The 23,172-nt window shown below is 42.3% G+C and overlaps 2 protein-coding genes across 2 annotated transcripts in view; both read right to left on the reverse strand.

Annotated features, from left to right (window-relative positions):
- Nucleotides 1-4,117: 4,117 nt before the first annotated feature.
- Nucleotides 4,118-8,510, reverse strand: ly6pge (lymphocyte antigen 6 family member pge). Its single transcript, XM_034609415.1, has 3 exons — nucleotides 8,259-8,510; nucleotides 6,032-6,148; nucleotides 4,118-5,531 (listed from the first exon to the last, which is right to left on the reverse strand). Exons 1-3 carry the CDS (start codon nucleotides 8,317-8,319, stop codon nucleotides 5,338-5,340), a joined length of 372 nt encoding a protein of 123 aa, XP_034465306.1. The 5' UTR covers nucleotides 8,320-8,510; the 3' UTR covers nucleotides 4,118-5,337.
- A 1,477-nt stretch (nucleotides 8,511-9,987) lies between these two features.
- The window catches only part of tacc2 (transforming, acidic coiled-coil containing protein 2), a 53,149-nt gene continuing 39,964 nt past the window's right edge, over nucleotides 9,988-23,172 (reverse strand). Inside the window, exons 9-23 of the mRNA XM_034607827.1 lie at nucleotides 22,168-22,225; nucleotides 21,880-22,087; nucleotides 21,032-21,081; nucleotides 20,829-20,938; nucleotides 19,871-20,024; nucleotides 19,360-19,506; nucleotides 18,950-19,042; nucleotides 18,039-18,098; nucleotides 15,705-15,848; nucleotides 15,531-15,607; nucleotides 13,980-14,023; nucleotides 11,946-12,106; nucleotides 11,743-11,849; nucleotides 11,391-11,511; nucleotides 9,988-10,941 (exon numbers count right to left, since the gene is read on the reverse strand). Of these exons, the coding sequence (XP_034463718.1) occupies nucleotides 10,876-10,941; nucleotides 11,391-11,511; nucleotides 11,743-11,849; nucleotides 11,946-12,106; nucleotides 13,980-14,023; nucleotides 15,531-15,607; nucleotides 15,705-15,848; nucleotides 18,039-18,098; nucleotides 18,950-19,042; nucleotides 19,360-19,506; nucleotides 19,871-20,024; nucleotides 20,829-20,938; nucleotides 21,032-21,081; nucleotides 21,880-22,087; nucleotides 22,168-22,225 (1,600 nt within the window). The 3' untranslated portion in view covers nucleotides 9,988-10,875. The remainder of the gene's footprint in view (nucleotides 10,942-11,390; nucleotides 11,512-11,742; nucleotides 11,850-11,945; nucleotides 12,107-13,979; nucleotides 14,024-15,530; nucleotides 15,608-15,704; nucleotides 15,849-18,038; nucleotides 18,099-18,949; nucleotides 19,043-19,359; nucleotides 19,507-19,870; nucleotides 20,025-20,828; nucleotides 20,939-21,031; nucleotides 21,082-21,879; nucleotides 22,088-22,167; nucleotides 22,226-23,172) is intronic.

The following is a 23,172-nucleotide window of genomic DNA, read 5'->3' on the forward strand; positions in this document are numbered from 1 at the left end:
AACACGTTTTAACACAAAGCTTCTGGTTTGTACTTCATGTTATTTCCTCCACCGCAGCGAGTGTGACGTCCTCGAGGCCTGGACCTGGGTGATGTTTTCCCCTCCCAGGCTGATTGTTTAAGCCTCACAAATTCATAACTTGGGCTTTTAAAACAAATCAGCTCTTAGTATTTACTGGTCCGCCTCTTATGTATTGATTTTTATCGTAATTTTTATAGAAACAGCTTAGGGAATGAGAAAATGTCAAAGAGTTACAGCCAGAGCATAATCACCTATTACACAAGAGGGACCTGCAGTGTCACGGAGTCAAGTTGAAGGGAGAGAGAAGGAGCAGAGAGAGGCATAGGAGAATAGGATGCAAAAGAGAGAAAGAGACAGTTCAAATGAAGAGCTATGAAATACATTTGATCAACTTGTGCTTTTGCACTTTTAAATTGAACTTGTACCGAGGCTATTTTCTCAGTTATTGACATATATTTCAAACAGTTATTGTTTTTTCATTTTTTAACAATATGTTTTTAATCTGTGCTTGTTTGTTTGTTTATTGATATGAGTCTGAGAAGAAACAATACACTTTTGGTGTGTATCCAGATCAGGAATTGTTTTTCTACTTTCCTTAAGTTTGCATTTTCAATGAAAAAATACATTCACAGGGTTGGGGTATTGATAAGTATGTTCGATTCCTGCAAAACCAAATAAAAAAGGTATCTGGTTAAAAGTGGTTTCATACGGGTGTAGGATTTATTCACGGTAACAAACAGGACTAGAAACCTGGAACTACCACCAATTGTGTAGCTGAGAAAATGTAATGTGACCTTAGCTTTAAGGCTGGTTTTAATTTAGGAGACTGTTGGGCCTTGGCGGAGGTATGAGCTCTACCGAGTGCAATTCTGCTTTATTATGTTGGCTTCATAATTTGGAAGTTATATCACCACTCTTGATACTCAACATCACATTCCCAGGACAGGGGAATTATGGAGCTGCATCACATGACTACATGAAAGTGTAACAGTATAATCTGAACGAGCACTCAGGTTTTCTTTGTTCAGCTGGTCCCAATCATGTAGTACCATTGTCAGTCGTTATATAAAAAAGAGATTAGTTAAATTTAAGTAGCATTAGTTCATGCAGGACATGGAATCACGTCTACTGATGCTGGTTTATGGGTGCTCATCAGTCACTCCCCAATCAAAGCCCATTCTCTCAACAAAGCGGTATCTTTAAATATGACCTCCTCCTCACTGATCCCTGCTCAGCTACACTGCCACTCACGCCTTGCTGTCGGCTCGTCACTGGCACTCACCTCCTCCACGCTCATCGGGCCTCAACTCGGGACAGACGAAGGATCCCTCATGGAAGAAGACTGCCTCTTCGAAACTCAGGATGACGAGGAAGGGTCGCAAGGAAGGAGCAGAAGAGAGTTGCAATGTCCTCCGTAGTTCTCGCCTGGCAGCCCAAAGTCCTCCATTTATTCAAAAAACTGGCCAGTGAGTGAGATACTCCGCAATATCTCCGTCCCTCTCGGAGCCAGTCACGGAGAACTTTTCCTGTTGCTGTCACACACTTTCACGAAGTGGACCAGGCTGCGGTTCTCCTGTCACTCCTTCCTCCGCCCCGAACAAACCTACAACGAAAACTACAAGAAGAAGCTCAGCGCCGCAGATTCTGCTCCGGCTAGCGCTAGCACCCCTTCTAAGCGAGCTGGACCCCGACAGCAGGATGAAGACCCGGTCCTCTCTCAGCGAGACGGACACCCGCCTCCATGTCCGGGGGAACCGAGAAAACTCTCCACAAACTTCAACACCGCCTCCAGGGCCGTGTGCTGTTTTCGGTGTGAGCCCGGCAGGTAGCACGCTGCCAATCGACATCACGCCGCACAGAACTCTGGGAACTGCAGTTCCTACAACTATACCGGGAGTCCCATTCTTCCCATTCTTCCCATCCGCTGCTGCAGTGTCTCCTCAGCTTCCCTAGCAAATCCTTGCAGTTATTGCGGAGACGGCCACTCCAGGTCTGTGTGTCCTCACCGCACACTCTTAAAAGAATAAGTGACTAGACCTTCTACACCTGTCAACGTATCGGAGCTTTCTAAAGAAGCACCCAAATTGTTGTTTTGATAACTATTTAATCACTGGTTTGGCCCAAGGTTTTCTGGCTGGTTTAAAGTGTTCTGCCAAAAGTATCCTGGTCACTGTTGTGTGAAAAGTGGAATAGCATACCTTTTTTCTAAAACAACAAAGTAGAGACATCACTTGCCTACAATCTACAATAACGAGTGGTTTGCCGATGTTGGCCCAAAGAACTGCTGGGTCTTCCCTCTTATGTTCAATCTACTTCTCTGTTAGATTTATGTTTCCTATCGTCGTTGCATGCATTCTCTGGGGCAATTATTGGTCAAGGAAACTAATTATAGTTTTCTGCGATAATGAAGCAACCTTGATTTTATTGTTCTTTGTTTTACATCTCAAACTATGCAACCATCATCCATCAAAGCTTCTGTAGCAGGAATAGAGTTAATTTAAGATGCAAAGATCCTTCAGTATGTCGCCTGCACGAGAATCCCTCCATTCGTCTGCACTTCAATGGCCATAAAAAGAGCATCCAGGAAGCAATGATAAGCGCGTTAAGGTTGGGGTTTTGGTCTGTTTGTAGATGCTTTATAAGAAGCCATATTGTTGGCTGCTTTCTATGGGTTCCTCAGGTGCAGCGAATTCACTACCAGTTCGGACCCTTTTTGACCCATCGCACGATCTTACCATATCCAATTTCATCTTCGACAATTGCATGTTCTCAATCCACCTAAAGCACTCAAAAAGGTTCAACTTTTGTCATATCACAAACTAACACTGCTTTCTGTCCCCTATTTTCTATAACAAGACATCTCCAATGGCATCCTCGAGCGAAGCAAGATGAACCTGTTTCCGACTGACAAAAGGAAGGCCATGTCAAGATCTTGGTTCACGTCTCGTCTTTGACTACTCTGCAAACGATGCAGACTCCCTTCCCAGCGGTACACCTCGCACTCCTTTTGCATCGGCATTAAGTTTGCCTGGGCTTAGACGACATAATCTCAACTCGACTCTCGCAGGATGCATGCTTGCATTCTTTAGCCAATAATTTTAGAGTTCTGCAGCATACTTGCTTCTACACTTACTTATGTCACATAATAGTAGTATACCCTTTCGCAGGATGCATGCTTGCATTCCTCAGTCAACAATTTCAGGTCTGCAGCATGCTTGCTGCTACATATAGATATCTCACACAACAGCAGTATGACCTCTTGCAGGATGCACACTTGCATTCTTTAGCCAATAATTTTAGATGTCTGCAGCATACTTGCTGCTACACTTATTCATGTCATATAATAGTATTATTTAAAAGGGCCGGCAGCATGCTTGCTGCTACATATAGATATTATCATTCTAGCTTGGCGTAGGCTTCCATTGTTATGGATTTTTTGCATGTGTTCCCTGTTTTATCCTAGCATGCTGCATGGCTAATCCAGGGAACATCCAAAGAATGGAGCCATCCGTACCGAGCATAACTGTATTCCCCTTTGTGCAATAAATGGTTAAATTATGACAAAGTGTTCCTGACTGAACTATAATCAACAAAAGTAGCTTTAAGTTTGATATCAAACTACTGTATGCACCATATAAAAACACTTTGATCTTAGGACAAAAACACTCACAAAATCTTTGTTAAGTCACAATAATTGATCAGTTTGGTTATTGATTTGCTCAATCCATAAATAGGCTCTTATTTAGCTCTCAAGCATCACTGATCATAAGGATACAAGCTTACAAGAAGCATGCAGGTCAAGTAATTCCACCTTCAACTGCAACATCAGGATTTATAATTGTAATAGATGAAAAATTGTTATAAATGCCACACAAATAAAATAATAACAACATACTAATAATAATAATAATAATAATAATAATAACTCTAGCTATTCTATATACATCTAGTATATGGATTAAATGTTGAATCAACCTCTAACCAGTTTCTGTACTAATTTTAGAAGTGAAAGAAGGACATTCGCAGAAATCCAGTTACAAAAGGTCTTTTATATTGTTTGCATTTACATTGAATTAAAAAGAATTAGTCGGCACATCCTACATTGACTCCATTGTGTCATTCAGTAGTCGAATACATTTACCTACAATTTCATATATACAATGGGCAAAATATGGACATTTAGTTTATTTTTGTTCAAATTACATTAGAATTTTAAATTTAATCTACAAGGAGAAATGTACATAAAAACAAGGAACAGAAGGCACACACTATAAGATTAGAGTGTGCAGTTTATGCTATAGAACTTATTACGATATAGATTATTGTAACTTCTGCAGGTTATAGATTTAATGTATATCACAAAATAACTTCCCAAAAAAATAAAACCCTCAGTAAACAGTATGGATTGTCATTCACAGACATTTTCTATACAATATGTACAGTAGCCTCAACTTATAGAGTACAGGCCTCAACCTGTGTTGAGGTGTGCTCGTACTCACTCTGTTTATAAACTCAGTAATTCTTTAAGTGACTTCAAACGCACTGGACTAACCTCATCAGTGTAACGTGCCTGGCCATGTAAAAGGCTTATGTGGATTTGCGGAGTGTGAGAAGTGTTTCCTCGCAACCTCCCAAGTTATCCTGCACTGCTCGTCAGATGTGTGATTGACAGGTGGAGGGGCTGATGATGTAACGACATGCTGACTGAACTATTGGTGCCATATTTAGCCGCACTGGCATCTCCTACAGCACAAGCTCTGCTGGAATAACTTTGGCATGTGGGTACTTTGGTAAGAAAAGAGACAACAGATTCGGCAGAAATGTGACTTTAAAGGTGAAAAGCGAAAAGTCAATGAGATTCTCGAGCCTATTGTTCTGTAACTGCACAAACGGTTTGTTGAGCAAATGAACTAAAAGAACTCGAACAGCATCTCTCCTCTCTTTAATGTAAGAAGCAAATAATAAATGATCTCTGCCTGTTATTTCAGCACTTCCCTCAGGATCCTCTACTTATTGGCTTAGCAAAATCCACTGAAAGTCGCATCTACTTGAGCACCGCTTAATGGATTCAATCCAACATGGTGCATATAATCCAAGCAGTCACACCTAGCACCTCAAGCTCTTCAGCAACTCTGGGATGTCAGTGTTTACGTTGAGTGGAGTGCAGTGGTGGAAAGTAGGACAAGAGGTGTAGCTTCAAATTACGCAGCGTTATTTGGCTTTTTTGGGGGGGGGGGACTGACTGAGAACAACAGTGGTCGGCGTTGAGACTTTCAGGTGGATACTTGTTGGCACGATGAAGTTGTGCCGAAACATCTACTTGAAAAAGCAGTGGAACAACAGAGGCAGGAGCAGCAGCAGATAGTTGAGTCCCTGCAGTGACGAGGCGAAGCTTGTCACGTTGCAGTCGTTGCTGTAGCAGCAGTTGACTCTGACCCCCGGCGCCCTGTAGCCCTGGCTATTGGCCTGACTGCAGAAAGACTTGTAGGAGCATGACTTCATCACCCCACCTGACAAACACACAGGAATAGAAGTCAGGTACACTGGTTTAGCAGCTGTCTCACACAGAACAAATGATATAGACTTAGTTCTAATAATAAAACTGCCCTGGTGGACTGATTTAGATGGGCTATGATTACACTTTATGTGAGGAAACTAACTTACATACAAGATGATGGTTTCTGCTGTTGCCCTACTTTTTCAATATAAATTAAATTAATTAAATTAATTAAATTGATTTCATGACGAGGAATTGTCTCGGTGCCGTGAACACATTGTGTCCTAATTAAGGGTATCGATCGAGCAGGAGAAACAAAGCTCTTCATTCTCAGACCCCCTGCTGACTGGGACGTGTCTCCAGACAGCAGCAGCCTGTCCTCCATTAAATTATACACACACACACCAATACACACACGCTGATACAAATATAGTTTTAACAGTTATTATTGTTGGTATAGAAAAGATAAACTAGTAAAAGAAAAGGCTACTACACTGTCACGGTTGGACTCACTGTCATGGCCCACCACTACAGCGCAAGCGTCAGAGTAGCTGGGACACGATTTGGAGCCTTGTCGGTTGCAGTCCTCGTTGTTGGAGCCCATACAGGTAAAACATCGCAGAGCCTCACCTGACAGACACAGAGAAGAAATGTTTGCTAATGCACGAACACACACACGTGCATGCATGATACACTAAGTAAAGTAGTTCAACAACTCAGAGATCTCTTGAATATAGTTTTATCCTGGTGGAGGGGAGATGGATGGCTCTATCTTTTTCGAACTAAAACATTTTATATAAAATACAAACATACACACAGTCTCCATTTTGTTCCAGAGACGCATCACTCAGACGTAGGTAGACATTGGGAATGTGTTGTGTAAATTTACAAACTCATATATATATACATATGTATATATGTTTTTTCTTTGTTTATTATAGTCTATTATACTGTACACCCTTGTTTTTTACTACACATTACAATACTTGCTATGGTTGAGGTTGCTGTATTTCTTATGGAAACAATAGAACGCATAATAAAGCAAAACAAAAGAAGAAATACAAGCATATAATGTAGTAATCAACAATTAGGAATATGTGAACACATTTTGAATGAATGGAAGTTACATGAAACCATATATATATATATGTTATTCTAATACAGGGAGGAAACGGTTACCGGACTCAGGGTATAGCGTGGTCAAATTCAATTAGATGGTTTGGTTGATACTGTACACTGTACATAAAACTTTTGCATTATTTTCCTCAGAAATGTCTCGTATTTGCCGTCTTGTCTTGTTCTTTCGGTTTCTGCTGCTTCATTTGTCCTTTAATACGCTATATTTAGACTCTGGTAAATCTTGAGACAGCTAGCTGCAGCTGCTCTAGCGTGGTAAAGACTGCATTACACTTGGCACACTTAAACTAACTCAGTCCCATTTATCATAAATTCAGGGCCTGGGATTTATGCCCTTTAAAAACACAGGATCTAAGGGTTTGTTGAGCATGGATACACAGTTTTGGTAAATCACACCTTACAATGACAGTAAAGTCAAGGCAAGACAAAGCATTAATTACTCCCTTTTGTCTTCTCAAACAAAGCAAATAGTTAAACTCAGATATAAAAACACATGTTCCTAACCTTCAGCTAAAGCTCGAGGAGTCCACTTCAGCACATAAAACACTTAAATGTCTCTCTAAAGCTCTCCAGAGGAAGAAGTGGTTGTTCGAGAACGAGCTGACCTTTGAAATATCACTTTAACGCTTCCTTTTGAAAACCTCTATCTTTCTCCTAAATTCTAAAATGGCCCTTCAGAAACTGCCTGAAATGCAGCGTCCTAAGAGGATCGAACAAAGCTGGACTTAGAGGAATCACTGAAAGATTCAAACATTCTTTTGCAGCAGCACATCTCTTGCTTTGGCGAATCAAAATAACCTCATTCGACCCCCAATGTGCCCTTTTATCGTTGTTGTGATGGCGGGAGGACGAGATAGTTGCACAGGCGCACAAAGAGTTGTTTCCTTACATATACAGATCAGAGAGGAGACATTTTCCAAAAGTTCTTAAAGTGTAGAAATGTCAGCCTTGTAACTGACCCAATCACAACTTAAGCAGTAAAACGATGACAATGACAGCAAATCATAATTTCTTGCGTGAATTTGAATAGCTGGTCTATTTCGGTAACTGGTGGTGTGCTCCTCTGTGTGTTGACATGCCATATAAATATCCCCTGCTGTTTGTTGTTGACCCCAATCTATCCCCACAGCACAGCCGCTCCACACACATGCTTTAAGTATTAGCCTGCAGGCCTATTAAGAGATTAACTCCCTCCCAACAATGACAGTTGGGAGGGAGGCAAAAAGCAGGATAATTACCATGGAAATTAACAACAATTAGCAGACTTGGCATAAAATACGAGTCATCATAAGGTCTTACAGTGGAATCTACTTAATAGGTTTAGAAAACATGTCAGGGATGTTCCGAGTAATAAAGAAGTGCAGTGATGTTGTGTCATCTCTTGTCCTGATGCGGAAAGCCCCGTCTTTATGGACAGTCAACAGCTTTGTGCCTCTTACAGAAAACAATTAGTAAAATCTATTCTTGGAAGTTCAAGAGAGACAAATGCGAAGATTGTCTGAAGGGAGACACCAACCAAGTTCAAAGTTGACAGATGATCCAATAAGAGGAAAGGCCAGTTAGAAGAAATAGAATGGTGGGAAATAGAAAATAAAGTCCTTACTGTTGGTTGTTAGCAGGACCAGGGTAAGCAGGAGCAGTGGACAGTACTGGACAGCTCTCATGGTGCCGGTGGTCCTTCTGTGAAAAGCAGCTTGTTTGCTCCTAAAGCCCCCTGAGCTTAATCTATCTGATGAGCCGATACCCCCTCCTGCACTGACCAGGAGACAAGCAGCCCCTCCACTGGGGCCCGCAACTCTGTGTACGTAGTGTCAGTGGTGTCTTCTTCAGTCAAAGATGTGCACTGGGACACATGCTGCACCTTTTACCTAACTTATCCTCACTTGATGTGGCCACACCCATCGAGAGTGTGGCTCTTCCCTTTCCTGTCCCTGTCTCCACCTGCGGCCCAGCCCTCACACTTTATCACTCTGATACTCCAGGTGCTCTGAGGTTTCTAGTGTTGTCCTCTGATGTACATTTGTTTGTGTGAGATCTGTATTCAAGAACATTTTGCTTTGTCGTTATTCCATTGACTTTTGGACTTTTGGAAAGATGAACTCTGTATCTAGGGTTATAAATCAGAGATTGTGCAATGCATTTGCAAGGATGGCAGTGAATCATTTCAGGTTGGGTGTCATCTGTCCAAATGATACCGAATGTCTACAGATTTTAGGGTAGTAGCTGTCAGGATACAACACTGCTGTATTTGTCAAAAGGTTTATAAATACTGCAGTAATCTAAAGCTTTTTCTGACAGTTTCTTCCATTTATAACACTTTCTGTGAACTATTTCAAACTAGAATGGCACTCAATAGAGCACATACCTCCACTAAGGCTCAACAGTCCTCTTTTGAACCATTTTGGTTTTAGTGAATTTAATTCAATTGTATTATTTGGATCTGAACCAAATTGTACGCACGAAACCATAACAGCCACCTAAATATGTCAGGTTTTTGTTTTCATTAAGATTCACACAAGATTTGAGAAAAATGTTAGATATCACAACTTTAAAGAAAGTGTAAAAAGTTCCTGGATCCGCCCCCTTCACACCAAAATGTCATGGGTTCTTCCCTGATCCATATTACATCCTTCCACCAACTTTCATGGTAATCCATTTAGTAGTTTTTGTATAATGCAGCAAAACAACAGACAAACAAACAAAACCTACTCAGGGGAGGTAACTATGTTTTCACTCAAGCTAGTTTTCACCCAGTCTCAATCATTTGTCATTTGCCCAGTCATTTGGTGTGAAGGTACTTCCTGTGCAGTTGGGTTATTGTAGCTGGTTAATTGATCACTGAGGCAACATTGTAAAATTCTATAGATCAGCCACAGAAACAATTTTAGTAATATTTGTATATTATCATTTTCTATTTATTATATTTTTGAATTGTTATTTCATCGCAAACATAAATATGTCGTATATGCATGTTCTTTCAAAAAAGCCTCTCGCCACATACTCCCTTGCAATGGCAGCATGACCCCCTGTGGTACATAAATCCCTAATTGACACTGATCTGAAGTAATAGAACAGGAAAAGTTTATGATGCATCAGTGCATCATTTACACAACAGCCTGATCGCCTGTGCTTGTGTTTATTTTCTCCTCTGACACTGACAGGAAGCAGCACATCCTCAAATAAGTGGTTGTGCCAGGTCAACTAAACTCATTTTCACCAGATTTCCAGCTAAACACAAATTGAGCCACTGAGTTTGATTTTCTACATGCGGACCCATCTGAAGTTAGTGAGAAAACATGCTGTGCAGGTAAAGCAGCAGAGTGAAACCAGTGTGCTGTATTGCCATCTTTTATTGCACTTTGTAAGCAGACGCTGTACAGTAGCTGTGCAGAAGGTTATTCCTCAGTGTGACACAACCACCATAGCAGGACGAGGACATATCCATCCAAAATTAAATTACTCCTTGTCACAACTGAATACAGTCACGATTAGTTTGCCTCATATCAAAATAAAATCAAAAAAATAAAGTCCCCACGATTTCATCGAGAAAGCTATGACAAGTATGACAAATATCTACAAGGTTACATGAGGAAAAGCGCACTGAGGATGACAGAATAACTATCAAAAATGAAGATACTTGGAATTTCCTATGGTATATACAAACATTAACATTTCTCTCTCACATGCAGGAAGCTACTGTGATAGTTTGAGTTCTCTTTGTGGTGTATCAACATGTTATGAATGAATCTAACTCTCTGATACTCTTTGTCAAAGTCTATCTTTGAGACGACAACAGGAGCGGGTAAACAGTCTTCTCCCTCAATGGCTGTCATGGCAACAACATTATAGATCATTTTCACCCACAAACAATGCTCTCACTCTCTCATCGACACACACACCAGCACTCTCACACTCACACACACTCACACACACTCATTAGTGATATGGTACATTTTCTAAATCTTTAAACCAGACCTCTGTTACAGTACGATACGCTGACACATCAAAACAATGTACAGAGTGATTTAGAGGAAGCCATTCCTGTGGATCCTGTGTAGACATAGTCAGTAGGTAATAAAATCGGCAAAACCACTCAGGGCTATGATCTCCATTAGTCCTTGGTGGAGTGATAAATAAAACTGATCTGCTTCATTTTCTAAGTAGTTTTTCCACAGCCACTCGTCCTCTCTGTGAGACTTGGCCCGGATGTGACGCAGCCGCTAACTCCTCCCCATCTTGGCGATCAGCTCGTCGCAAATCTTTGTCAGCTCCTCGATCTCTTTGTTCTGTAAAACAAGAATAAAAATAACAATTTATATACCTAAGCCTCTTTTCAACTGGTCAGAAAACCAACTAACATACGGCTACATCTGGCTTTTTTGGGTTGAATCTGCGTTCACTTCCAGGTCAAGTGTCTCTGCAGTAGACACAGGTTTTTATCGGCTCTGATTGAAACGTGACACCCAATGAACGCGATAATTTGGCAAGACAGCAAGGTGAGAGAACGTCTCAGTTTTCGGTGCATTTATGACGTCGAACGCGACACACGGGTAAAAAAAACAAACAGAAATGTAAACTCCTCCACTGGCAATGGGAAAGGAGTCAGTTGCCTTCTTTTTTTTTGCAGGTTTACTCACATTTAGAAAAAACTCATGCTTATTTTGCTGAAAAAGAGGGATTATTCAAATCGATTTTTCTGATTTCATTTCCATTTTAATTGCTTCTCACAACTGACCTTTTGCTCCAAAGTGCGCTCCAGAGAGTCCACTTTCATCTGCTCCTTCCTCAGACTGGCCTGGTGTGCGGCCTGCTCCTGCTTGGCCTTGACTCGCACATGAGCTATGTCTGAATTGGCCCTGGAAACACACAAGTCACACAATGAGAATCAAGTCAACTCTGCGTAGCTCCCATAAGCTTGGGGAGTCCTGTAAAAGCACTGCCAGCTAATTACATTGGCCTGTATCCAAACATATTTCAGTTGGACAGTGAGTTACTGTGTAGTTAGTGTATTGTGTTGATATCCCTTAGGGGGAAAACGCAGTCATAGAAGAGCAAACATCAAATAATGAGAGTATGCGTAGACTCACTTGTCTAGTTTCTCCTCTGCATGAATCTTCAGGGCCTGATAGCGCTGTTCCTCCTTACGGACTCTGGACAGATACTCCTGAGCGCACTTCTTCAGAACCTCTTCATTCTGAAATGGAGTGAGAAGTAGTTGCTTTTAATCTCTTGCCATCACAAAAAAACTATATGACAAATGTCTGCGTTTAGTGAATGATTAATTAGTCACCTTGCGGAAGCCCTCCAGCACATCTTTCATCTTTTCGTAACGACGGAAAAGGTCGGCCAGGGACTTCTCCACGGAGTTGAGGTCGGACAGGGCCTGGTCCTTCTCAATGATCAGTTGCTGGATGGTGTGGTGGGAGAGAGACTTCTCTTTCTGGTCATCCTCTGATGGACACACACAAACATACGGTAGCTCAGATCATCAGTCTGCAGTATGTGCTGAACAGTCTGCTGTACTAGTGGGCACATGAACGGTCTAAAGACCCCCAGCAGCACACATATGTACAAACAAATGTTTTAATTTGGACTATAGCTGTGTCTCAATTCAGGGGCTGCATCCTTCAGAGGCTGCATTATAAGTCTGATTGCTCGATAGGAGCGTGATTAGACTGTTCCATTTCAAAGGCTCCTTCAAACGCACCTGACAAATATGTCCGTCCATCCCTGAGAAACAAAGAATTAAACATATGGATCCTCCCTAGCCCGACCTATCTCAGAATCCATTGTGCCTTACTGATAAAACCTTTTACGAAGAGGTAATGAGTGGAATTGAGGAACCGGCAGGCGACGAGATGTCAAAAAACCACAAGGGACAATAAAACTTTCTCGTCGTGTCCAACTTCAGCTCTGTTGCTAGGCAACAGCAATAAGGGCAGGACACGCTGGTGACAGAAATCCTCTGTAGACCAGACTCATTTCAGTTCTGCCTTATCAGTCCACACAACCCACAAAGGAGGTGGTCTTCGTGGGCCGGTTAGACTGCGTTCTCTGAAGGATGCATTCCCTGACTTGAGACACAGTCTATATATCAAAATGGATTTGTGAATTTGTATGAGTTAATATCACTCTATACTACACTACAAGTGTATTTCTGATAAACCAGTGTAGCATGCAAACAAAAACACGTAACAATGGAAAACATAAAGAGACCTGCAAACCATAGAGGAACCATAGAGGCCTCTGGTTTGCTTTTCTTTGAGTTCAGTATTATGTGACAAAGCTTCAACAGTATCTTGACCCCCTCCCATCTTTCCCTTTCCTTTCCTCTTACAAGCTTATATGACCAGTGTTCTTAACTCAATAATTCTATGAATGACGGAACCCTCCATAGTAAAGAAATAAGGTGCAGATGTGCACGTAAAAGTTTCTAGTAAGTACGATGTTGCACTGAATTTCAACAACTGAAAATCCCATTAAAGGCAGCTGAATAGAAACTGACAAACAATTATGTCCTTGTTTAAAATACAATGTCTCAAAATACAGAATGAAATACAACAACATGGACAAACAGTTGTCATTGGATGCAATGAAAAAAGTGAGCGCATCTGCGCCCCTTCTTTGACGGACGGATGGAGAGACGTGAGCTGACACAAAAAGAAGTGAAGGACGAGTCCTTGTTACTCACCTGGCATGCCTGTCAGGGTTATCAAACAGTAAGGGGCAAAGATGGGAGCAGAACAGAAAAGAAGGGACTGTGTTAAGTCAAGCTGGGAGGGCAAGACACGTGAGAGAGCCGAGTGTTAGACACAGGCAGAGACAGGTAGTTTCTTTTCTGTGACAGTGCTTTAATGAGAATAAGAAATGAAATTATACAGCAGCGAAAAAAGCAAAATCTCTGAGAATGTCCAGAGGTGGTGGAGAGGATGTAGGTGAGGGCAGGAATGATGCAGAGAGTCGGACCGAGGTGGAATTTACTGTGTCCAGAGAAGCTGAACACGAGGGAGCAAAGGTGAGAGCACGGCCCCGACCAAAGACTTCAGGATTCAGTTCATATCCATCAAACATGAGAAAGCAAGCACATAGCAAAGCTAGCTTGTGTCAGAGCATTTAAAAACTCTCTGCGCCCTGAAATCAGTGTATTCGGGAACATAAAGGCCTTCTATGTTTTTGCTCATTTTGCAAATCAAACAGGTGCAGCACAAAGTGGTGGCAGAGGCTGGGGAGCAAAAGTAATTCATTGAAAATAAAAGTCAGAGGGAACAGTAACCACGTGACCAGAACTTTGTTCATGTAAACCTGTATTTAGAAATGAACTCACCAATCATCTGTGCAATTGTCTTCTCATACTCAGCAACAATTCTCCTATGGATGAGAAAGTTTACATCATCAGAATATGGATAGATTTAGATCAGTATAAATATATATGTCTCTAAAACAATCTTATAGTATCTAATAATAATTTATATATTTGCCTGCACCAACGAACACAAACGTTTGTTTATAGAGCTTCCTGTCAGCCCATTACCAAGATTTCCAAATGAAAACACGTGGCTGGGATTGGGTGGATATTTCTATGATAGCTGTGGATCTGGTACAACAGCCAAACAATTTGGGCTTTTGGTTATAATTTTGAAATCACAATCATATATGTCTGGCAATATCTGACATTCAAAAGTCCAATATGCATTTACATACACCAAACATTCGAGTTTTATGCCTATATTCTGAACGTTTTTTGTTGCTGTGTGGTGAAGGTTTGTTCATTTATCATTCACATCCTGCTTTATAGAACATATTGTTGCTCAAACATGGTGAAAATAGATTTTTTAAAAGGCTGTTAACACTATTTTCTGATTTATATAGTGATAAAAACGGACATAGAAAATTCCTTCTGTAAAAACCATTGTGACTCTATATAACATATCAATTCAAATAAATAAATTTGAACCTGGCTTCATCCTATGTTCAGATTTATGTCCTGTTAATGTATGCAAATTAGCAACATTTTAATAATAGAAAACCTTATTTGCATATTTACACTTAACGTTTCTGAAAACTTGTGATAAAAAGTGTTAATCATCTAGTCAAAAATGTTACACTATCCACCTGTAGTATTGTATGTTTGTATTTGCTTGTCCACCTGAATCTCACTGTTGGAAGTGCCTTGCCCTCCGAGCCGAGCAGCAGGGCCCAATGAGAAGCCTTGTTTTGGTAAAAGCAGGTTACTCGAGGTAAGAGGATTGATTAGCCATGCCTCGTCCTTAGCCTTTTAGCTCCTCCTTATCCTGAGCCCAATAAGTCAAATGAAGTAAGCTCTGTCTTATCCACACTAACTGGGCTGTGGCCAGCTGGACCCACACCCACCACCTGCTGGCAGAGAACATGGTGTCAGTGCAGCCTATCTCCTTCTCCTCTAACCCCCATTAGCAGCTATTTGTCCGATATAGATCGATCGTTTGTGGATGTAAACGCGACTTGAATTAATCCCAGTTTTAAGATGCGGTCAATCAATCGCTGGGAAATCATCCAAATGACAGCAACTTAAAGCCCCTAAATGTATCTTTTAATAGAGATCAAACTTTTTTACTCTGGTTATCAACCACATCTATTTCTCTCTTCTCCAGCACTATCACTAACGCTCATAATAAGATGAAGTTCTTTGAAGAGCTCGCCACACTGCTGTTAACCATGGCTTGGTCTGTCAGTTTAAGCATGATAAACCAATTGACTTGTTAAATGCAGAGAATGGATAAAGACACTAAACATCATGACACTGCTGTAGAACAGAAGGTGTTAAACCCACACCCACACGTATGGGTGTGACCTCGCAGTGATGTTAGTGACGACAACGCGACGTGCTGCGTCTTACCTCATCTCCCCCACTTCCTGTCGGCTGTCTTCATACTTTCTCTGCCACTCCAGGACTTCTTTCTCCTTCGTCACAATCTGAGGAGGGCGACGAAAATCATCAGGTAAAGAGTGGTATCTTACTCTATACACAGTATTTATGACTAATAGGATCAAATAAATTGTTTTGTGGTACCTCTTCTCGTGCAATTCCCAACGAGTGGTCCAGATCCCCAGGCAGGTGGGGACTCTCCCCTTCGATGTAGTTGGTGGTGGCGGTCCTGGAGTACAGCGAGTTCTTGGACACAGCACTCTCCACCGGAGACGACGTGTCTCTGTGCTGCTTCCAGGAACCGAGGGAGAGGATGGAGAGGAAAGGAAACATAACCATTAACAAACCAGACGGAGCTACAGACGGGGCATCCTCACCCTCAGGGTCCACACGCACATTCTCAACTAGATTACTGGACCAAACCGCAAGGCAGCATCAAACGATATCAAAATGTACCACGCAGCAAAAAAAATTAATATGTAAATGAGGCAGGGTAGTGATGCTCCTGAAGACTTGGTCAGCCGCCGCATGATTGGATGAGACAGTCTTCATAGCCACAGTATTAGCCAGGTGATTGGCTGATGCTGCCCTCGGCCGAGCAGTCATGATCTCCTGCTCGTCGTGGGCGCTGGAATGTAACTGGGGGGGTCGAGGCAAGGCCGAGGGGAAGGAAGGCAGCAGCTGATACAGCGAGGACTGCATCATATAGGAGGGAGGTGGGGTAGAAAACTGGGCAGCATGGGAAATAGATGTTAGTCTCTTGTTGAAGCATTCAGCCCCATGCTACACTGTTCTTACCTGTTGTGGTGTTGTGAGGTGAACTAGAAAATTCACAGGATTTACTATTACAATTTTTTTTAATATAGCGTTGAAGTGCACTGAAAGACACAACAAACCAAAGTCTATATGCACATTTTGATATGACCATCGCAACTTAGGACAATACTCTCCCCAACAACAGCTCCAATCAAACAAAACACTGGGCCAAAACCCAAATCCCTAAACAATCCAAATTCTAAAGCCATTTCTGGTCCTCCAAACTCTGTTTGCTGCTCTGAAAGGGATTAAGTCATCCTTGGGAGAGCCGGATTACGGAAGGATTTGATGAAATGGTCGAGGCTCGTGGGGGACAAGGAGACTGAGACTAATTCGTAGAAAAGAGAGTAAAGTGTTTGGTCTGGCTGCGGCAATAATTCCTTTATTCCACCGGAGGTAAAAGCTGGTCAAGTTCATGTAACCATGGACCTCTTTTTGCTTTTAGATTGGTATTAGGCTTATTCTCCCAGTTCAGTGACGTTTTAAAAAGAAAATTCAAGTTGCATTAAAGTGCCGTCTTACAGAGACAATCCCTAAGAAGTACCTGGGGCAAAATGAGCAATTGTGCTTTGGTGGTGCCATTAAGTAATTGCCACACAACTTAAAAATCTTTGGCCCCCGGGGCAGTTGTCCACTTTGCCTAATTGGTAGATAAGCCTTGTACTAAAAGCACCATTCATTTCGACATCATCCTAAATCATCACGTCTATAATAAACTGCCAACATTTAGCTTTGCTTTAAGAACGATACAGACGAAAAAAAATCTGTATCCAGCAGAAGTTATCCAGCAGAGTTTCAGGAGCAAGACCAAACCTCAACCGCGAATCTCTCACCGTTTTATAAATGCCTTCCTAACCCTCTCCCTCTCTTCCCTTTTCATATTCTTCCCGCCATCCCATTCTCTCCAGGTTTTATTCCTCCTCTCTGTAGGGTCCTGAAGGGGTCCGAAGCTTCCCCACAACGCAACTAAGACTCAAGAATCCTTCAACCTCTAATCATCACATTGTAAATGGTGCGGTAATAGATGGATGAACACTACAACAAGGACAAATTTGCTCACAGGGACAAATTACAGCTAAGGTAGAAGGCAAATGTAGGGAGACCTTCTGGGGTCTACAGGGTCAACAGTATACAGTGCAGTCTTTAGGTATCTGGATGGTTGTTTTGGCTCAGGAATCCTCAGAAATTTCAATTTATATCCAAACAGTGTAAGAGTTGTAGTCCCATCGTTTGCTGAACTGTTCAAAGATTGGGGCTACTACACATACACAACAACACATACTTCTTCATTTATGTTAGACACTGTCTTCTCTAATTTTGAATAAATTTAAACACAATACATATATTTATGTATATAATATTGTTATTTTGTTGATGTTGCTCTGTTACACAAGAAATCAATTACACCTCTGTCTGTCCTGGGAGAGGGGTTGAGGGACAGAGGATGTAACACCTATGAAGCAAATTGTGATTAGTGAATATGGACTATACAAATAAAATATGATTGATTGATTGATTTATCGATCAAGGGCTGTGATCCCTGCAGTCAACACTTCACATCCAGTGGTCTTGTGCACTGAGCCAGACACGACCAAACCCAAGGACTGCACTGTAGTCGGATCAAAACGTGGACAGATCACAGGGGTGTGATGTCACTCTTACTTTCAGTAAAGGTGAACCGTTGATATTCCACCGCCGTGTGCTGGGTTTCTTGAGTCGAGACTGTAAAATGTGTGGGACAAGAGCATGAGACAAGGAGGGAAAGAGGACTGGAGAGCGTCTGCCCTGCTCCAACTGTTATAAGAGTTGTTCCACTTACTAGATGTTGCAGATTTACCACTGATCATTCCGCAAAGAAGGAAAAATACTTTTCCTATGTCTAGACAGGTGCTTTTCAACCCAAACCTAATTATTCTCATTGACACCTACCCAGTGTTTGTTAGTGCTGTTAGTCTGGGATAAGGAACCAAATCACAAAACAAGAATGTGACTGGGATTCAAGGTGATGATGACAGTAAAGCATCAACAACTACATCTGTGTGAGTCACATCCATATACCTCTTCAGCTGCTGTCGAGTGTGAGACGTTCCCAGTCACATTCATGCTCATGTAAGCCTGAACAGACAACATGGATGTTGCCCAGCATGCATAGTAAAGGCAAGGGACTGTGAAGGCACAGCACTCTTGTTTCCTGAGGAGTCAACCTGGAAGAGCTAGCTGCTAGTCGGGGATGGGAGCGGGACGCATTAAGCCATGTTAATAAGAGATTTCATATGTGGGGACTGAAGAGGTGGCGGGACTGCGGATGTGGTGGTGCAGCCGCCATGTTGATAAGGCCATGGGTTCACAGTCACACTCAGAATGGTGTGTTTAGGGAGAGGGGTAGGCAGGCTGAGACACTCTCATGCACACACACACACACACACTGCAGTCGCTCAGGTGTGTGCCTCTACACACACCTGCTATTATGCAATCGCTCATTCAAGATGCACCTTTGCTCGCACAAACGCACTCACAGGCGTACACTCACACATACGCACATAGAGCAGGTGCAGGCTGACTCAGCGCAGTACCTGGGGGGTTACAGTGGAGAGGGAGGGGCACTGAGAGATGTTTTTGGCTACCTGCAGAGCCTCTATCCTCAGGGCAGCAAGCACCAGCTCCTCCTGGGCCGCACTCAAGGGGGGGTTGGGAGGGGGTTGATGGATTTCAAGGGTAAGGGAGGCGGGGGGTTGCGGCCCAAGGATGAGAGAGCAAAGGGGAAAACATATTGAAAGTTCAGCACACACACTTCCTGCTGTCTACATTTCACACACCATTGATCTTAAGCCAAAGTAAGGAGGAAAAAATGGGAAAATGAATATGTAGGATGTGATAAGGCGACACAATGGGAACAACAAAACCACACATCAGGGCCACACAATGGGCCACCGAAGGCCTGAAAGGTTTGTCAATAGAGGTCATGAGTGGGCTGTCAACACACCTGTAGCTTTTGGGCGAATGCGGTGGGGTTGGTCTCGGCCAGGTCAGGCTCCAGGTACTGCAGAGGGTCGTCACACTCAGACAGCCTGTCTAACAGGGGCATGGCCGGGACAGGAGCAGGGGCCTCCATGGGGCCCTGGCTAGGGGACTAAGAAGGGCACCAGGAGGAGTAGGCAAAGGGTAGGGAGGAGGGCAGGGGTCAGCATGGCAAAGCAAAGCGCTGAGTTTTCGTTTGAGTGGCAGCATTGGGAGCTAGGTCACTGAGTTCAAGCTGGAAACTTGGTGTGGGGAAGTGGATATCTGTCATCAGTGACTCGGCTTTAATGAGAATCATTACGACTGGCGGAGGGCCAAGTCACGGCCTGCGATAAAGCATACTGTGGCTCTCTCAGTTGTGACTAAACAATGACATGGTGCGAATGTTATGAAATCAACATCGACAGATTCTCCTCACGTGATGGTGACGAGACACAGAAATGACATATGTGATGATAAAAATGTGTTTGACTCACCTGCTCATCCCTCTCTGAGCTCTGAGTTCGGCTGAGAGACTCACTCTCTCTCTTCCTGCCCTTGTCTCCGGCAGAGCCCTCGGGTCCGGGCCGGGAGCTCAGCACCGGTGTCTTTATACCTGCTGATATCTGGGCCTCCATCTCCTCAAAGCTCCTGCACAGAATGAGTGGAAGAGAGAGAGGAGCAGAAAGAGGCTCATGACATGTAATGCACTGGGTTTGATGAATGAGAGTGTTAATTAAAAACATCATGAAGCTGTATGCAACCATTGTGCAATCCAAATCATTGTGGTTTAGACTTGGCATGTTAGATATGCCAGTAAAGTAAAACTAAAACTGCCCAGTATATCCTCCTGTACAGTGAACATACAACTTATGAAATACTTCAGAGTAACTACACATTTACAAAACTAGAATTATTGCTCTGCAGGTGAATGCCTCCACTAGCCAGTGCAGGTCACTGTGACCTTACACATTTGACCACTGAAATCTTATCAGGTAATTTCCGAGTTGAAGTGGCAACCGATCAAAGTTTGAGGAAATTCCCAACAGGAAGACATGAGATATGTTGTTCAAGAGGTCAAAAACATAGTGTGACCTTGACCTTTGACCACCAAAATCTAATCACTTAATCCATGAGTATAAGGGAAGGTACTGAGGTATTCTTAAAATAAGTCATTCACAAGGCAAAAAGGGATTTGTGAGGAGACTGTGACCTTGACCTTTGGCCACCGAAATCTGATCAGTTCATCTTTGAGTCCAAGTGAATTTAAAGAAATTACCTCAAGCTGTTGCTGAGGTATTATTTTCAATTGTATGGGATTAATAACCCAAAAACATAATGCCTATGGCCATTGGCTGTCATCAAAGCAAAATCATGAAAACAACTAGTAGTACTAGTAATAGGAGTAGTAGTGGTAGTAGTAGTAGTAGTAGTAGTAGTAGTAGTAGAGTGTACCCTGTGCAGGGGGAGCTGGGCTCAGATCCATGTGCACCCATGTTCTTGGTTAACTTGTCAGACACTGAATCCAGATTCAGGTACAAAGATGGCTTCTTCACTGAGGGTGGCTACGAGACACACAATTCATTAAAACATTAACACATTTTTGAGCCTTACTCACATATCGCAAACAAAATCTCAGAATTATGCCAAATACTCACAGGCAAAGAGGAGCCAATCTTCTCCATGTACTCGATTTCATAGTCTTGCACTGCCACAGAAAGACAAAACCAAGTTTGTGATGCAGAGGAGCAAATGGAGAGACATGTTAGCCAGTGTTCAGCTGTGGACTGACGGGATCAGAGGCTGAGGCAGCGCTCTCTGTTCTCGCTTTCATCTGTGACCCAGATGGGTCGAGTCCACAGCCTCTGGGAAGAGGTGGCTCATGTAGAGGTCAGAGGGCAGCAGAGAACTGGGCCAGCACGCCTTTTGCAATTGTACAAGAAAAATCAATAATGTTGCCAGATGAATGAAGAGTAAAGTGACTGATTGTTGTACACGAGGGTTTATCCAAACATAAGCTCTAAGCCTGTCTGTGGTATGTTGTGATCGCTGTTAGTGTTTGTTGGGACACAGGTGGCTGAAGGTACAAACAGGGATCCAAGAGAGTTAGGCCCCCTTCAGACCTGGTAGTACAATCTGTCCTGAGAGATCTGATCACAAGTGTAAGTTTGTGTGATCCCACCTGTGTATTAAAATGTGATGAGATCTCACTTTCCAGCTGTATGTAAAAAATTATTTATATGTAATTTGAACCTTAACAAATTATGTTGTTTGTACCCATCAAATCAGCATATGGACACACAAATGTTTAAATACTTTTGATTCATAGTGAAACTGTAGTGAGTCAGAGATGTCAGTAGGCTATATATCGATATGAGGCCCAGGACACACAAAAGAATGTGTCCACATGTGTCCTAGACCACCTCCGTATGTGGTCTGAGTGATCGGATCTCGGGACAGATGTTAATACCCGGTCTGAACAGGGCGGAAGACAGCAATGGCTCACCTAGACTCGGATGAGGAAGACTGTTCTCATTAACGAAGGACGTGAGGTCGCACGGCTGAGGAAAGTCTTGTTGGTCAGAGTTCAGTTCTGCATCCATGTCATGCAGGGCGGCCCACTTGTGATTGGTGGAGGAGGCCAGCTTCTCCTCGTCTGTGGCGTGGTCGTCCTGTGGGTGGAGGGAGGAGGGTTCATCTGTGAACGTAGGATCCTGCAACACAAAAACAATGATATCGTCAGACGGAGGAGGAGGAAATACCTGAAATAGTTAGGTCAGCATTAGGTACGCACCGGTGATGTTTCAGACAGTGGGGATTTCTTTGGCGACCTCTTCACTCTGAAAGTATTACTGAGAAAAAGAAAAGTAATTAAGATCCACTGTCTAGAGTCCACAGCTGTTGACTGACCCTAATATTCACTGAATAATAATAAGTGTGACTCAAACATGGGAAACCACAAACGCTATCATCTATTAATAACATTTATGCTTAGAGCAGCATTACCATGTGTAACAGAGCTACTTACTGTAGTGTATGTGAGGCTGAAATGACCAAACAATGGCTGTACACATACTGACATATAGCACAGATACCAGACAGGAATGCTTTTAGGGATGTAACAGGTTAGTTAGGACATAATGCAAACATAAGGTATTACTATGGATTAACAGTTAGAGGCAGGTATTTAATTTCACTGTGAACAGGAATTCTCAATAACTGGTTGTATATCTTGGGATGACCTTGGAATTCAGCAAGTCACAAAATTATAAGGGTGAACCCTGTTTTGTATTGTGAATTTAATGTAAAAGACAAATCTGATAGATCTGAGCTGTAAATTTCTGCATCCAGTCAAAAACATTTAAAGCATTTTTTTATGGTTTAAATGTCAAATTCATTTTAGAAAAAATATTACCAAAAACGACACATTTTTATAAAAAAATAGAACCGTTACATTACAGTTTTAGTTCTTTCAGCCAACAATAGCCAACAGTGAACACAAGAGGGAGCACAAGTACCTCCTTTGTTTCACTCTGGCATGTCACTGAAATATCTATCACAAAGACAGACATAGGTATACAAAATAGATAGTTTCAATAGAGAAGATTAATGGAACATTTTGTCATATAACAGAATCTTTGATCTTGAAAAAAAAGTGTTTGATTCTGTTTAAAAATGGCAGCAACACAAAAACACAATTGGTACTCAGTAGAGCGCATACCTCCACCAAGGCCCAACAGTCCCCTTATGAAACCATATTTACATTTACCAGATCCGGATTTTTATCTGGATCTGCACC

Source organism: Hippoglossus hippoglossus, chromosome 15 (assembly GCF_009819705.1).
Source record: "Hippoglossus hippoglossus isolate fHipHip1 chromosome 15, fHipHip1.pri, whole genome shotgun sequence".
Taxonomy (NCBI): Eukaryota; Metazoa; Chordata; class Actinopteri; order Pleuronectiformes; family Pleuronectidae; genus Hippoglossus; species Hippoglossus hippoglossus.